The 12747-nt window shown below is 42.1% G+C and overlaps 1 protein-coding gene and 1 long non-coding RNA gene across 2 annotated transcripts; both read left to right on the top strand.

Moving 5' to 3' along the window:
- The first annotated feature begins 5915 nt into the window (after nucleotides 1-5915).
- Nucleotides 5916-7756, top strand: LOC26514599. The gene is made up of 2 exons (XR_004310126.2): nucleotides 5916-6974; nucleotides 7038-7756. It is a non-coding gene; the product is annotated as an uncharacterized LOC26514599 (long non-coding RNA).
- A 1318-nt stretch (nucleotides 7757-9074) lies between these two features.
- On the top strand, nucleotides 9075-11974 carry LOC6497780 (UDP-glycosyltransferase UGT5). Its single transcript, XM_001961399.3, has 3 exons — nucleotides 9075-9164; nucleotides 10209-10963; nucleotides 11020-11974. The coding sequence occupies exons 1-3, from the start codon at nucleotides 9075-9077 to the stop codon at nucleotides 11930-11932; spliced, it is 1758 nt and encodes a 585-aa protein (XP_001961435.2). The 3' UTR covers nucleotides 11933-11974.
- The last annotated feature ends 773 nt before the right edge of the window (nucleotides 11975-12747 follow it).

Below are 12747 nucleotides of genomic sequence, written 5' to 3'. Positions count from 1 at the left end.
GGTAGGTTGGGCAGGAGATGTCGGGTACATATAAAGAATTTGTAACTTTGTGCGGTGGCCAAAAAGGATCGGTAGGTGTGTGCGTGTGTATTTTAGCCTGCTTGTGTGCGAGAACATGGGCCAGGGAGCGAACATAATTATGCAAACTAATTAAAATACTCATACGACCCGTTCAACTTGCGTTTTTGTTACTTCCACACACACAAACACACCCTCACACTTACTCCACCCACACATCTTGCATCGCCTGTTCCTTGGCGCCCATTTTTAATTAACAGTAAGCGTCCCATCCAAGGGAGAATCCGAAAAAAGCGGTGGTGGGCGGAGGCGGGAATGTGGCGGAGGGCGTGCCATGGGGGTTGGGTGGGCTGCCCGAGAGGGGTAAACAAAAACGAAAGACACTCACTTCCGCTTGACATGGCGCGGAATGCTCTGCACATGCATTTGACTCTGCATGCTCAATGGCAGTCTGTCAATGTGTGTGCTGGTGTGTGCCCTGCACAAATACAAAGGGTAACCGCAAAAACACAAATATAGTTGCATACTTCTGAGCGCCTACAAACAAAATGTCAGCCGGTTCTGAGTCAGAAAAACAAAACCAAAAAATAATAGTTCAGTCCCGATTGCATGATACTCCGCACTTTTTTGTCACAAATGGCGTTTACAAATTATGTTTATCAGAAAAGAGGACTGCCAGTCCTTGATTGATCCTTATAAGAATCAGGTATTCAATTCTAGACTCTACATCCTTCAAAATATCGCCACAATATTTTAAACTAGGTTCCAGTGAAATCGACAGTACACTGTCGAGACAGCACACTTGTCAAAAAATAAGCAGGGGAGCTTGATTAAAATTAAGTGGTTATGGGACACTTCAGGACCGATTTTTTAAAGTGCACCATTGGCATGATTTCCCCCAAGCCTGGCAGGCCTCAAAAAGTCAGCAACACGTTGCCTCTAATGATATGACTAACGTTGACAGGCCCATTCGCACACTCAAATGTGCGCACTGCGTGTGCGAGCGAGTTCTGTTTGGGGAATAAATTGTTAATTATTATTTGAAAAGAGTTACAGCAACGCAGGCCACAATCCCTACGCTGACGAGGATGATGGGCTTGATGGCAAGGATAAAGGCGGCGGTGGCGACGTTGGCGGCGGCAGCGATGGAGAGGCTTTTGTGAGGACCTGCATCCTGCATGGCAGGTTTTTGTGGTTGGCTTGGCTTGCAGTTTTAGTTTTGGCCCGATTCTCCCGACGGGCGCGGTTTTGGCACGGTCGCCTGCGCCCGGGACTGCATGCACATTTGAATCTGCATTTGGCTGCTGTTTTCGGATGAGGCACCTAAATTAACATTCGCGCTTCGGCGTATGTGGGTGGTGGTGTGGGTGGGCGGTGTGCATTAATGTGCGTCCTCGATTCTTATGCGTGTGCTCATTTCGAATGCGAACTACAACAGCAGCAAGAACATCTGCAACAGTATTTTTCCCTCTTTGGTCGCCCGACCATGTCAATTCAAAATTCAGCCTGGAGTCTTGCTTTACAACCCGACCTTACCCGTCCCCTTTACTCCGCCGCCACTGGATGCAAATTAAAAAGTGAAAAACAGCACACATGGCGTATGTGTAATATTTTTATTTCACTTGGCTTCTAATTAGGCAAGTCAGCTGTCAGGTTGTCAACGTTCGCCGCACTCCCTTTCTCTTCCATTGACATTTGCATTTCGCTTTTAACTAATTTTTTTGCAGGCAGAAGGAGGTTCCTTCGCTGATTAATGCGCTCTGTGCATTTGAGGCGAGCAGGGACAATAATCCACACACATGCGGCTTGCCACGAAAGTGGCACAAGAAAATTGCAAATATTACGCCTAATTTCCAGAAAACGAGGCTGGCCAATGTGGAGTATGTCATCATTAATCGGGGCCATTGCTTTACGTTATTCCATACCATTTTTTCCTATGGAAATATTTTCTGAAGCCTCCTATTTTAAGCTTAATATTCGCAGTAAATTACAAATAAAGGAATGCTACGCTTGCTTACGTGGGTACGGGTACCGAACCCATTTCGTTGGCAATATTTAAGAAAACTTCCAAAAACCAAAAATCGATCTCAATTCAATTTGTTTGATTGGCCAAATGGCTTAGATCAAACGAACTAAATGCAGGCCACGTATCTTTCCCAGACTCACAATCAAATAAAACGGTCGAGCAATAATTGCGCGTGTCGATTGCTATCCAAAACGAGGAAAGTCCCATCGTGTGTGCGCTCTCTACCTGTTTCACATGCGAAATTAGCTTAAAATGGTTTTCGCTAATGTGAGACTCGTTCTTCCAAGCCCCGAACTCTCTCACACATTAATGCCTTTTGATCTTTCATTAAAGTCCAAAAAGGATATTACTGGCTGTCTCTTGTACGTGTTGATGCTAGCAAAAAATAAGGAAAATGAACTTTAAAGCCATCCTGGGCCAGTCTGTAAGCACACAAGAACCTCACTGTCTCTAAGTCCGCTCTACAAGCGAAGATTTTCCTTTATCCTTCACGTTGGAGTAGGTTTCAATTTGAAGTTGTATTCCATTTTTTGTTAGTTTGAAAAGGGGTTTCCCAGAGAGAATACAAACAAAGCTGGCAGCGAACGTTGCAAACCAAACGATGGTTCCTTGAAACAGAGTTGCTTAACTATTTAAGGTAATTCTGCTTTTAATAAGCTGCAAGATTGTTTGTGGAACAGAAATGATTTTATAAATCAAATTTACCCAACATATTGCCGAAATGTGCCATGATTTTCTTATCAAATTAAATAACCTTTTAGACTATGCTGCAAAAAATTTAATTTTAAAATTTTACAGAGTAACCCACCTTCGCTTTGATGTCTGCTGTATCTAGGGTTTTATTGCCGTAGCTCGCTTTATTATTGCCGTTTAGCGATTTTTTATGGCCCGGACTCTGGCTCTGTAGGCAGCCGCATGCGCTTTTTATGGCGATGCATATCGGGGGCGAAAAGGGGAAGGGATGGGCTTCAGGAGGTCATTTGTTGGGGTCTGCTGGCTTTTTGAAAGCCATAAAAATCGAATGGCATCGGCGGCATCGGTGGGTGGAAAACCAATCGATTTGCTAAATTGCAGTGCAAAGTACAAAAGCATTCACACAAAGGGACGCAACGAGAACTGAATGAGTTAGCAGGAGCAGGACCGCCACATGTCCTGTCATTTATACGAATGTCCTGTTGCTGCTGCGATCTGCGGTTCGATGGTTCCAGCGGTTGCCCTCAGCGGTTCCACGCACCACCAATCGCCCAAATGGTTTCGCCATGCAGCTTCCAAAATATTTATAAATATTTAAATTTGCATTAATTAGCCAAATAGGTTGAAAGTTGGCGCGAAATAGTTGGAGGCGGCCCGGGTTGCCGAAGTTTTGGATGCAAAAATTCTTAGACTTGCTGAAAACTTTTAATTGCACTTTGTTTGGCTATTGCATAGGAAACTTATCATTAAAATAGTTGTGGTGCTTGTTTAGTTATCCAGGGAAGCGCAGAGTACTCCAGTTTTCTCAGAAATTTCGGATAAATAGTTGAACGAACTGAAGGCTCCCCCTTGGGCTTGATGAAAGAAAATAATTTTAATGAAGGTGAAGCATTCAACTTATAAAGAGCCGTTTTTAATAGTAGAAAACAACTTAAGATTCATTAATCATAAGAAGATAAATGTAATGCCGTTATAATAAATTATTAACCGCAACCTAAGGTAGCATTTCGATAACACAATATATATCAGAAAATTTTATGCATTTGATTTTTTTAAATATTTTTGATAAGCATCTATAAACTAACCTCGGTTTGCCCCTCTTAAAATTTCACTTTTCATTACTTCCCTCGGACTGGGCCCTTTGACATTCCACTTTTCCAGGCCAACAGCTGTCAGATCCATGGCCCTCCTCCGTTCCTCCTATCAGCATATTTCTTAGTTCATCCAACCACAAAAACCATCTCATTTAGCCATGAAATCTTTGCTGCCAACAACAGCAGCAGAATCAGAAGCAGCAGCGACGGCAACAACAAACAGCCGAAGGTAGCGGGAAGAAAAAGGAAGCACGAGGACCTGAGCCGTATCCTTTTCATTTTCAACAGACCACAAAGCACATTTCCCTTTCATTCCATTTTAGAAATTCTGAAAGGCGAAATGAAATGAAAATGATGAAAATGCAACTAATTCCTGACGGCTTATGGTTATTATGAGACCTGCCTCCTTCTTGGGACGCCACTGCCCGGCTCCAGTAATAATTCTCATTTTTATTTTTGCGCCCGAACAGGCATTTAATGAAAAGCGACCGCAGTGGAGATTAACCTTCAACGGTGCTCGCCTTAAGCTGGTTTAATTTTTAGCACTGAGCCCCGAAATCTGTCCGGGTTCCCGAAATGGGTGAAACCGACGGGATTAGGTGAGGTGGAAAGGTGTACGATTTATTCTGGGCTGGCTTTACTGGAAATTTAATTAGTTGCAGGCGCGCAACAGGTGAGCTTGCGTGTGGCCCCATGGGCGCTAAGTCCCAAAAGTAAGGTCTTCCCGAACTGCATAAATCACCATTCAAATTAGAAATTAGTCCACACACTTGCCCGCACACTCGAACATCACTTCTAGATTCTAGACAGACTCTGGCACTTCAGGCCTGGCCTGGCCCAATCCCGGGCTGATCGCTCATAGCTCTCATCCAGCCATCCACTCGTCGGCACACTCATTATTGGGCTCAAGTGCAAATTAGTGTGTTTGCTAGTGGGTTATTAAGACCCTCCCCCGACGACCACCCGGCCACTCCGCCCAGCTCCGACCTGCCCCTTTGTTATGCTAACTAAATGAGTTTCTCCCACTGCAATATACGGCTCGTGTCTGAGTCTGTTCTGCTCAGTTCTGTTCTGTTATGTTCGGTTCTGGTCTGCGCCTGTAGTAAAACTTTAGTGTACAAATTTTATTTCATTGTTTTTCGAGTGCGCAACAACAATCAGAATAAGTGTTAAGGACTGCCTATCCTGGCGGCCAGCCTGGATAGTTTTTTTGTCCGTTTGGTAAGAGGCAGAAAAGTTTTGCAATTAACAAGAGCCGAGGGCAACCGAAAAAAATAATCACCGGAACCGCCTAAGAGGCTCAAAAGAAGCGAAAAAATATGCGCTGCCTACGCTCCAACGCAATTACCACATGCCAATGCTCGAGGCCAACGGTCCTCGGGCCCCAAGGAGGTCTCAATCATAAAAAATTAATTAAAAACAATTAAAGCGGCAGAAGAGTCCAAAACACAGATAATAATGAGTGGAATAGGGTAGGGTCTGCATAAAATCACCTTAATTATGTTTTTTGCATCCCTGCCCGTGCAGAACAAAAGCTCGAGCCACAATACAAGCCAAACAATATGCAAAGCGCCAAACCAAAGCGAGGCATCATAAAAATTCAATCAGACCATAAAAGCGAGTGGCGGGCATCTCTGAACCCGAAAAACGCAGATACCAAAGAAAAAATCTCGCGCCCGAAATGGCATTAATTTACACATCAGCGAAGCACGAAGGCGGGAGGCGAAGCTGAAGGACATGGAGAGGAGGAAAAGAAGAAGATGGAGAAGCGCTGCGGAAACAGGAAGCTGCACAACAGCCCCGGCGACAAGGAAGTGGGCGGTTGGGAACCCGCGGCCAAATGACAAAACGGGCAATAAAAAACAATCAGGCGAGGCTGGGGAAGGTCCGAGAGAAAACAATTTGTTAAGTATCCTAAAACAAGAAAGTAAGAAATCGGATTGGTAGATTTATAGCAAGAAAGTCAATTTTTTGTCATCGGAATGATTCATAGAATATTTAAAGTTCATGTACCATTAGTAATAACGAAATGTTAAGAAACTTAGTATTATGGTATAGTATATAGTAGCCAAAGTATTCTATTTCTTTCCTATAATTCGATAGGATTCAAAGCAATAACTCCCAGCAGTGCCCCCTTCCCCTTAATAGGCTTCCCACAAATAGCTAGGACAAACCACACGGTTGGAAATAGCAAACAAAGTGTTCCACAAATGCTGAGACTGCTTCACTTAAAATGTGCGAATTTGTTTGCATTGGCATCACGTGCGCCTGGGAATATGCATAATTGAATTTTATAACCCGTAAAGCTGTTATTGCTGTAGATACGCTCGTATATGGTAAGAAGCTGGGATTGCCTGCATTCTGCAGATTCGAATTTGCAAATTGTCAGCTCAAGCATTTTTGCCAGACTTCCTTCACACAACGTACCGGGATTCTCCTTAATCTCTGTTTGCTTTGATGCCAAGGGAGATGAATCCAAATATTTCCCGAGCCTCTGCCCAGAATATCAAATTGACGCAGACCAACAAGAATTTCATACTCTTTATCAGCTCGGTGACAGTTTGTTGTCAGTGAAAACAAATTGTTCTTGCTTATTGTCTCGGGGCACGACAATTAATCACAGCATTAATAACAGATCCAGCCAGTGGATGACAAAAAGGCTTTTGGTCTGCTAAGTGCCTTCTAAAGACTCTGAGAATTAATGCAAAATTGTGTGAAATTAAATGCCGCTTATTAGTAGTATACTAGGCGTATACGCAATGCCGGAAATTAAACATACGCCAAACGGCAACAGAAGGATTGTGAGCCCCGGCTTAAAGCGGAAGTTAATTGTTATGCAGAAAACATAATGCGAACCAAGAGGGCTGGGTAGGGAACTGTCGGGTCGGCAAAGAGGCAGCCAAGATGATGCAAAGCATAGCAAAACTTTAATATTTAAATATGAAAATCTATTTATGTAAGACACACAGAGCTCTGGTCAAACACAAGGAAAACAAACACAAAATGGAAATTATTAAATATGAGCCATTATTGGTTCAGGCTTGTGAATACTCTAAAAGGATATTACAAACGATAACTAAAAAAAGGAAAGCGCAATTTAGAACATCAAGTTTGCCAGACTGATCGCATTTTCCCACAATATTGTAAGTATTAAAAAAACAGATATTATATTAAAAACGTATCAACCCTTGATACCTCTTACTAAGCCAAAACCAGAACTGCTTCCTCGTACCAAACGCTGGAAAATGCAAAATTCCCCATGCCTGCAATGCCATGTCCCTTGCAGGAGGGCGCATCTTTTTGGTGGCCACTGCGCGATGCGAAAATTTTAATTTATACATTTTCAGCTGCAATGGTGTGAGCGGGGTGTGCGTGTGACTTCCTGTTGCAAAATGGAGTTTTGTGTATGCGAGCGAGCAGAAGTTTGCACAACTTGTTTATGATTTCTCATGTCAAATACGCTGGTAAAAGTGCCTTGCAGAGGGCGTGTCAGGCAGATGCCGTTGAAATAAGTATCCACAAGTGCGCTGCCTCTATTTTGCACTAGAAAACTTTTTGATTTACAATCCGGGTGCGAGTCTACAAATGTATGAGAAAGTGTGCTGGTTTGTTTGTCATGTTCCATCTTGTAGAGCACACTTTAAAAAGGCGGAAGAGCAGTTTATGTTTTCATTTACGGAACTCTATTGGACAAACTTCCTGTTAAAAACATGAGCTTTAAGTGTTAGTTGGTTTCAGATGTTAGTTCGCTAAATGCAAGATCTTAATTTTTAGATAACAATATTATTATTTTTAATTAACCCATCTCTTAGAGGATTAAAAGTTCTCATTTTCAATGTAACTTTGCAACACCCTGTTACTTTAACATTAATACTTAAAATAGCGCAATAAATTTATAGTCTAGACAATCAGTCATGCAACACAATATCATTACCATATTTTTGTAATTTGTTTAAAGAGTTGTTGCCCTTTTGCCATCCCGCAAAGTGAGACAGACAGTCAACCACCCGCACAAAATGCAACTCCAAGCCAGAAACTTTTTATGCAGATTTTTTTCGAGTTAAATGCATTTTATGTTGGGAAATCTTTTTATGCGCCTGAAAGCACGCTCCAGTATAATTCGCGGTCATGTTCATTGATCTCCTGGGAAACATTAAATTTAATGATTTATACTATGTTGCAGGATAAAAAGTTGGATGACGGGATGGCATAGCAGGGACGGATGGAAATGAATTTATGTTATGTCGCTGCTGCTATTTCGGTTTAAGGGTTAACTCTCTGAAATTAACAACAATTTGACTTATGCGCGGGGTTGGCCCACACACTTACATCCATATCTTGGCATGAGAACAATGTCAGGAGCCTAAAAGTATGCTAAACAGCCAGCAAAAGTCATAACTCAGCATGAATGGCAGGCTGAGTTTCGGGTGGTTTTTAGGGCCAAGGGAACTTGGCGAAAGGTGGAAAAGCAACCGAATGTGGGCTGCACTATTAATCAGGCTTTAATTGTTTTTGTGTGCGTTGGGCGGTTACGTTTGTGGTGCCAGATAGGCCAACACACTCAGTCACACACACATGCATGTACATATGTAGGTTCGTTCTCCGCTTGAGGCCCCATGCATCATGTGGGCCGAAATCTTTTTGTAATCTCTGGCATTTGTCTGGATTTTTCGCAAAGACTTTGAATAGATTTATGCTCCTTTGACAGGCACAAGATGTGAATGCGAATCTCTGTAAGAAAAAGAGTATTACTGGCTAAGTGTGCGAACTTTAAGTATCTTAAAGTTGTGCCATTTTCAGACAAGTAACCTTGAACATGCATTATAATGCTACAGACGGTTTTTAGAAAAAGATTTCCAAAAAATATATTCTTTTAAATGGAAGTCTGCATTGATGGACGCAATAATCCTCCCTACCAGGTGCACCTTTTTAAAGGTGGAACAAACTGTAACTTTGCTCTTTTTGAACTCGGTCTGCCGTCTGGTGGTTCTCCGTTTTTTTACTCCCTTTGCAATTGTCTCTTATCATCATTGGGGCATAAATCACACGTTTAGGTTGCCAAGTGGCCTTTTCGACCATTCTGCCGTTTAACTGTCGTTTTGGCCACTTTTAAGTTCTGCCACCGACCGATGGCCCAGCAGCTGGCCAACAGGGGCGAACCGACATATTTAGAATATACGGCAACACTTGGCAACACCGACACAGCCCTTGACCACAGCAAGTGTAGGAAGGAGTGTAAAAAAATGGAACCCAGCTCAGAGCAAACCGAACGAACGATTGCGCAACCACAGCGCAAAAACCACTTGAAATTTCGCACACCCACCGACGTGTTGGTATGTGTGTACATGCGAGATAGTTTTGGTAAGAGGAGTGTTGTAGTTCGGTTCGGTGTTGTCATTGCCAGAGTTGCCAACGACCAGAACAACACGACAGAGCCTAGCCACACAAACTTGCAACGTAAATTTTGTATAAGCTTTCACAAGCACCACCCTCAAACGGTTTCGGCATTTGGCATCTGGGCAAAATATATTTTTTAAACGAAACCAAGTCTGGAATAAACATTACTTCCCCAGAGGTGTTTTTAGTAAAAAGGAGCAATTAGCTTAGATTAAAACCGACGCAAAGGTGGTCCTCAAAAATACTTACACATTTAATTAAAGTTTAAAATCTTCTCTCTACTATATATTTAAAGATGGATGAGAGCCTTAAAAGACACCCGCCACCAGAATGTATCTTTCTATCTGGCATCAGAAAATAACGGCACGCGGAATGTGGAGCGCAGATGAACCATTTCTCGAATACACTCTCAGAATGTTTTTCAATTTTATTCATTTCTCTCTGAGTGGCGCTCTGATTTCCCATGTATTTTATATATATATACATAAATCTTTATATAGACAATGAAAAATTTAAATAAAATAAGTGCTCATTTTGAAATTAACCCAACGTGTCGCTTTTTTGTTCTTCTGTCAATTAGTATTCAGAAGATATCTGAAAAGGAAAAAATGACTATGGGATAAATTTAAACTATACAATTTTAAAAGTAACAGTTACAAATGTATATTCTCTATCATTAAAGAGGTTATCGACTAGATTGTATTTATTTTTCCACAAGGCACCTAAAGAGTGGGCCGTATAAATGGTTTCAAGTAAGCGATAAGCGTGGGAATATTTCAAGAAACCAAGTGAATGTGAGTTCACAAAACCCAAATAAAAAACAAAATCATCATTGCTTATGAATTTAAATTATCGCTACAATTTAAGAGAACCAAAGAGTAAAGTTTAATAATCTTGTCTACGGCTCCTTATCTCCTCGGAAAAATTTGTTCTTTTTGATAACGAATGAGTAAGTAAAAATCATACTATTAATTCGCTAGACAAGTGTTATCAGAAATTCTGGTCGGTTAAAAGCCATACGCCCAGTAACTTATCAAAGTAGTTTGCGAGTAACAGTAGGCGAATACACATGGCCGCGATTAGAAATTTGTTGGCCTTTCTGGCCAACCCATGCGGCCAACATCGTGGGGCTCTTCGCCAGCCTGAGTCCGTCGCACTTGGTTATCCAGATGTCCATGGCCCGAATTCTAGCCGAAAGTGGTCACAACGTTACTGTGGTGACCGCCCTGAAGCCGCCGTTCCTGCCGAAAAATATCACACATATCCAAGTGCCCCTCACGGAGGACGAGCTGCAGGCCTTCAATTCAGTTTTTGCCGAAACGGCCAAGACAGATAATACCAACCCGTTTTTGCAAATGCTTCAACGAGTAGGAAAAATGAGCAGCGCCTTTTCAAAGACGGCCAGAGTTATGGATCATCAGCTGGTCAAGGATCTCTACGAAAACAAAGACAACAAGATCGATCTGGTCATCGTTGGATATTTTATGAGCAGCTTCCATTTCACGTTGGCGCACAAGCTAAAGGTACCGCTTGTGTTGGCTCTCTCCAATCCGCCAAGCTTTCTGGGACACCTCTTGGGCAACCCCAGAGAACTGTCCTACGTGCCAGCAATGACTACGACAGTTAAAGCAGGCGAGGTGATGGGTCTTGGAAAGCGCTTTGCTAATCTTTTGGGTGCCTTGGGTCAACTTGCATTTATGACCATAATTGAGTATAACAACGAAAAGACATACAGGTGAGAAAACTCAATCAAGACTCTAGTTTTGCGCAACTCTGGAATAACTTTTTCAGGAAAATGTACCAGGATGATCCCTCTCTTCCCGCCTATGGGGAATTGGCAAAGAACATTTCGCTTATATTCTTTTCCTCTCACGGAATCAGCGAGGGACCTATAAGGCCTAATGTGCCAGCAGTGATTGAGGTAGGGGGGATACAGGTCAAGGATCAGCCGGATCCCTTGCCCCAAAACCTGCAGGATTTCCTCAGTGTCTGTCCCCATGGAGCCATTCTACTGAGTTTGGGCTCAAATCTCAAAGGAGCTCATCTGAAGCAAGATTCGGTAAAGAGGATGTTCAATGTCCTCTCGAAACTGAAACAGAAGGTCATTTGGAAGTGGGACGATCTGGAAAACCTGCCCGGCCAGTCGGAAAACATTCTGTTCGCCAAGTGGCTGCCTCAGGATGACATCCTGGCGCATCCCAACATCAAGCTGTTCATTACCCACGCGGGCAAGGGCAGTGTCACCGAGGCTCAGTACCACGGAAAACCTATGTTGGCCCTTCCAGTTTTCGGAGACCAGCCCGGTAATGCTGCTGACATGGAACTGCAGGGCTTTGGTGTGATTGAAAGTTTAGTCAACCTGCAGGAGGAATCCTTTGCCGCGGGTATCAAAGAGGTGCTGGACAATCCCAAATACACCAAAGCGGTTAAAAAATTTTCCGAACTCTACCGCGATCGACCGCTGAGTGCCCGTAAAACAATAGTTTATTGGGTGGACTACGTTATCCGACACCATGGAGCCCCACATCTACAAAGTCCAGTTGTGCACATGAGCTTCATAGCCGCGAATAACTTGGATATATATTTTATAATTGTGTGCGCACTTTTAGTCATAGTTTTTGCTTTAAGATTAGTTTTTGGGCTTATTGTAAAAAAGATCAAGGGTTCACCAAACGTTCCAAAACAAAAAGCGAAAAAGCATTAAGTTTATGTGACTCGTACTTTAATAAATTTGTTTAAACTTTAAGTGACTGAAAGCTACATAAGATTAATATTTTACCAAAGGAATAAATATATATTTTTTATGTATTATTTATTTTAGTTTTGTAAAAATTCACTTTGCTTTAAGCTTTTCCAAATGTTTGTTTGTAATCCCTACCCATCTAATCATCCAAGCGTTTCGTTTGGCTGACAGAAAATATTTTTGTGTGCAACCAATTGTACAATAGTCTCGTTTGCTGGTTGTCTGCCAAAATGTCGAACTACGCCCGGCCTTCATGTTTACATTAATATTATTGTTTATCAAATAACAACAGCAGCAGCAAAAGAGCCAAAGCAACAACAAGCACAACCATAATAGAGAAGCTGTTAAATCGAAAAGACATAAAAGTCTCATTAAACTTTCGTGTCTGGCAATTGGCTTTATTGGGTTTGGTTTGCTTATGGTTTGGCAGAAATTTGGCTGCTGTTTTTATGATTTTATTCCACGTTTTTATCTGGTGTCCTTCGGGCTGTCTGACAGAAAATTCACATACTCATATATTTTGTTTAGTTGTTTGTTTGCCAAAAATCTCTGTCTGCCTATTTGTTTTTTGTCTGCCACATCCTCCATTGACATAGTTGATTATTTATGCACAGAAAACAAATGGAATGGGAATGACCAAGTCAACTTATGAGACTCTACGGGTCCAGTTGTTTTCACTTTTCCGTGTTTTCCTATTGGCTTTTATTTAGGTATAAAAATGCATTGATGTTTGCTGATGGATTATGTGAGTTATGCTGACTGAATCTGTTGATTGA

The sequence above is a fragment of the Drosophila ananassae genome, chromosome 3R, assembly GCF_017639315.1.
Source record: "Drosophila ananassae strain 14024-0371.13 chromosome 3R, ASM1763931v2, whole genome shotgun sequence".
In the NCBI taxonomy this organism is placed as follows: domain Eukaryota; kingdom Metazoa; phylum Arthropoda; class Insecta; order Diptera; family Drosophilidae; genus Drosophila; species Drosophila ananassae.
The sequence above is the reverse complement of the archived record's forward strand: the minus strand, read 5'-3'. Positions and strand labels throughout refer to the sequence as shown.

What these genes read in the sequence shown, in the direction of transcription:
- LOC6497780 (XM_001961399.3), top strand. Translation starts at nt 9,075, where the DNA reads ATGGAACCCAGCTCAGAGCAAACCGAACGAACGATTGCGCAACCACAG. An exon ending in GCACACCCACCGACGTGTTG is followed by an intron (nt 9,165 to 10,208) that starts GTATGTGTGTAC and finishes TTAATTCGCTAG; the next exon opens with ACAAGTGTTATCAGAAATTC. An exon ending in AACAACGAAAAGACATACAG is followed by an intron (nt 10,964 to 11,019) that starts GTGAGAAAACTC and finishes TAACTTTTTCAG; the next exon opens with GAAAATGTACCAGGATGATC.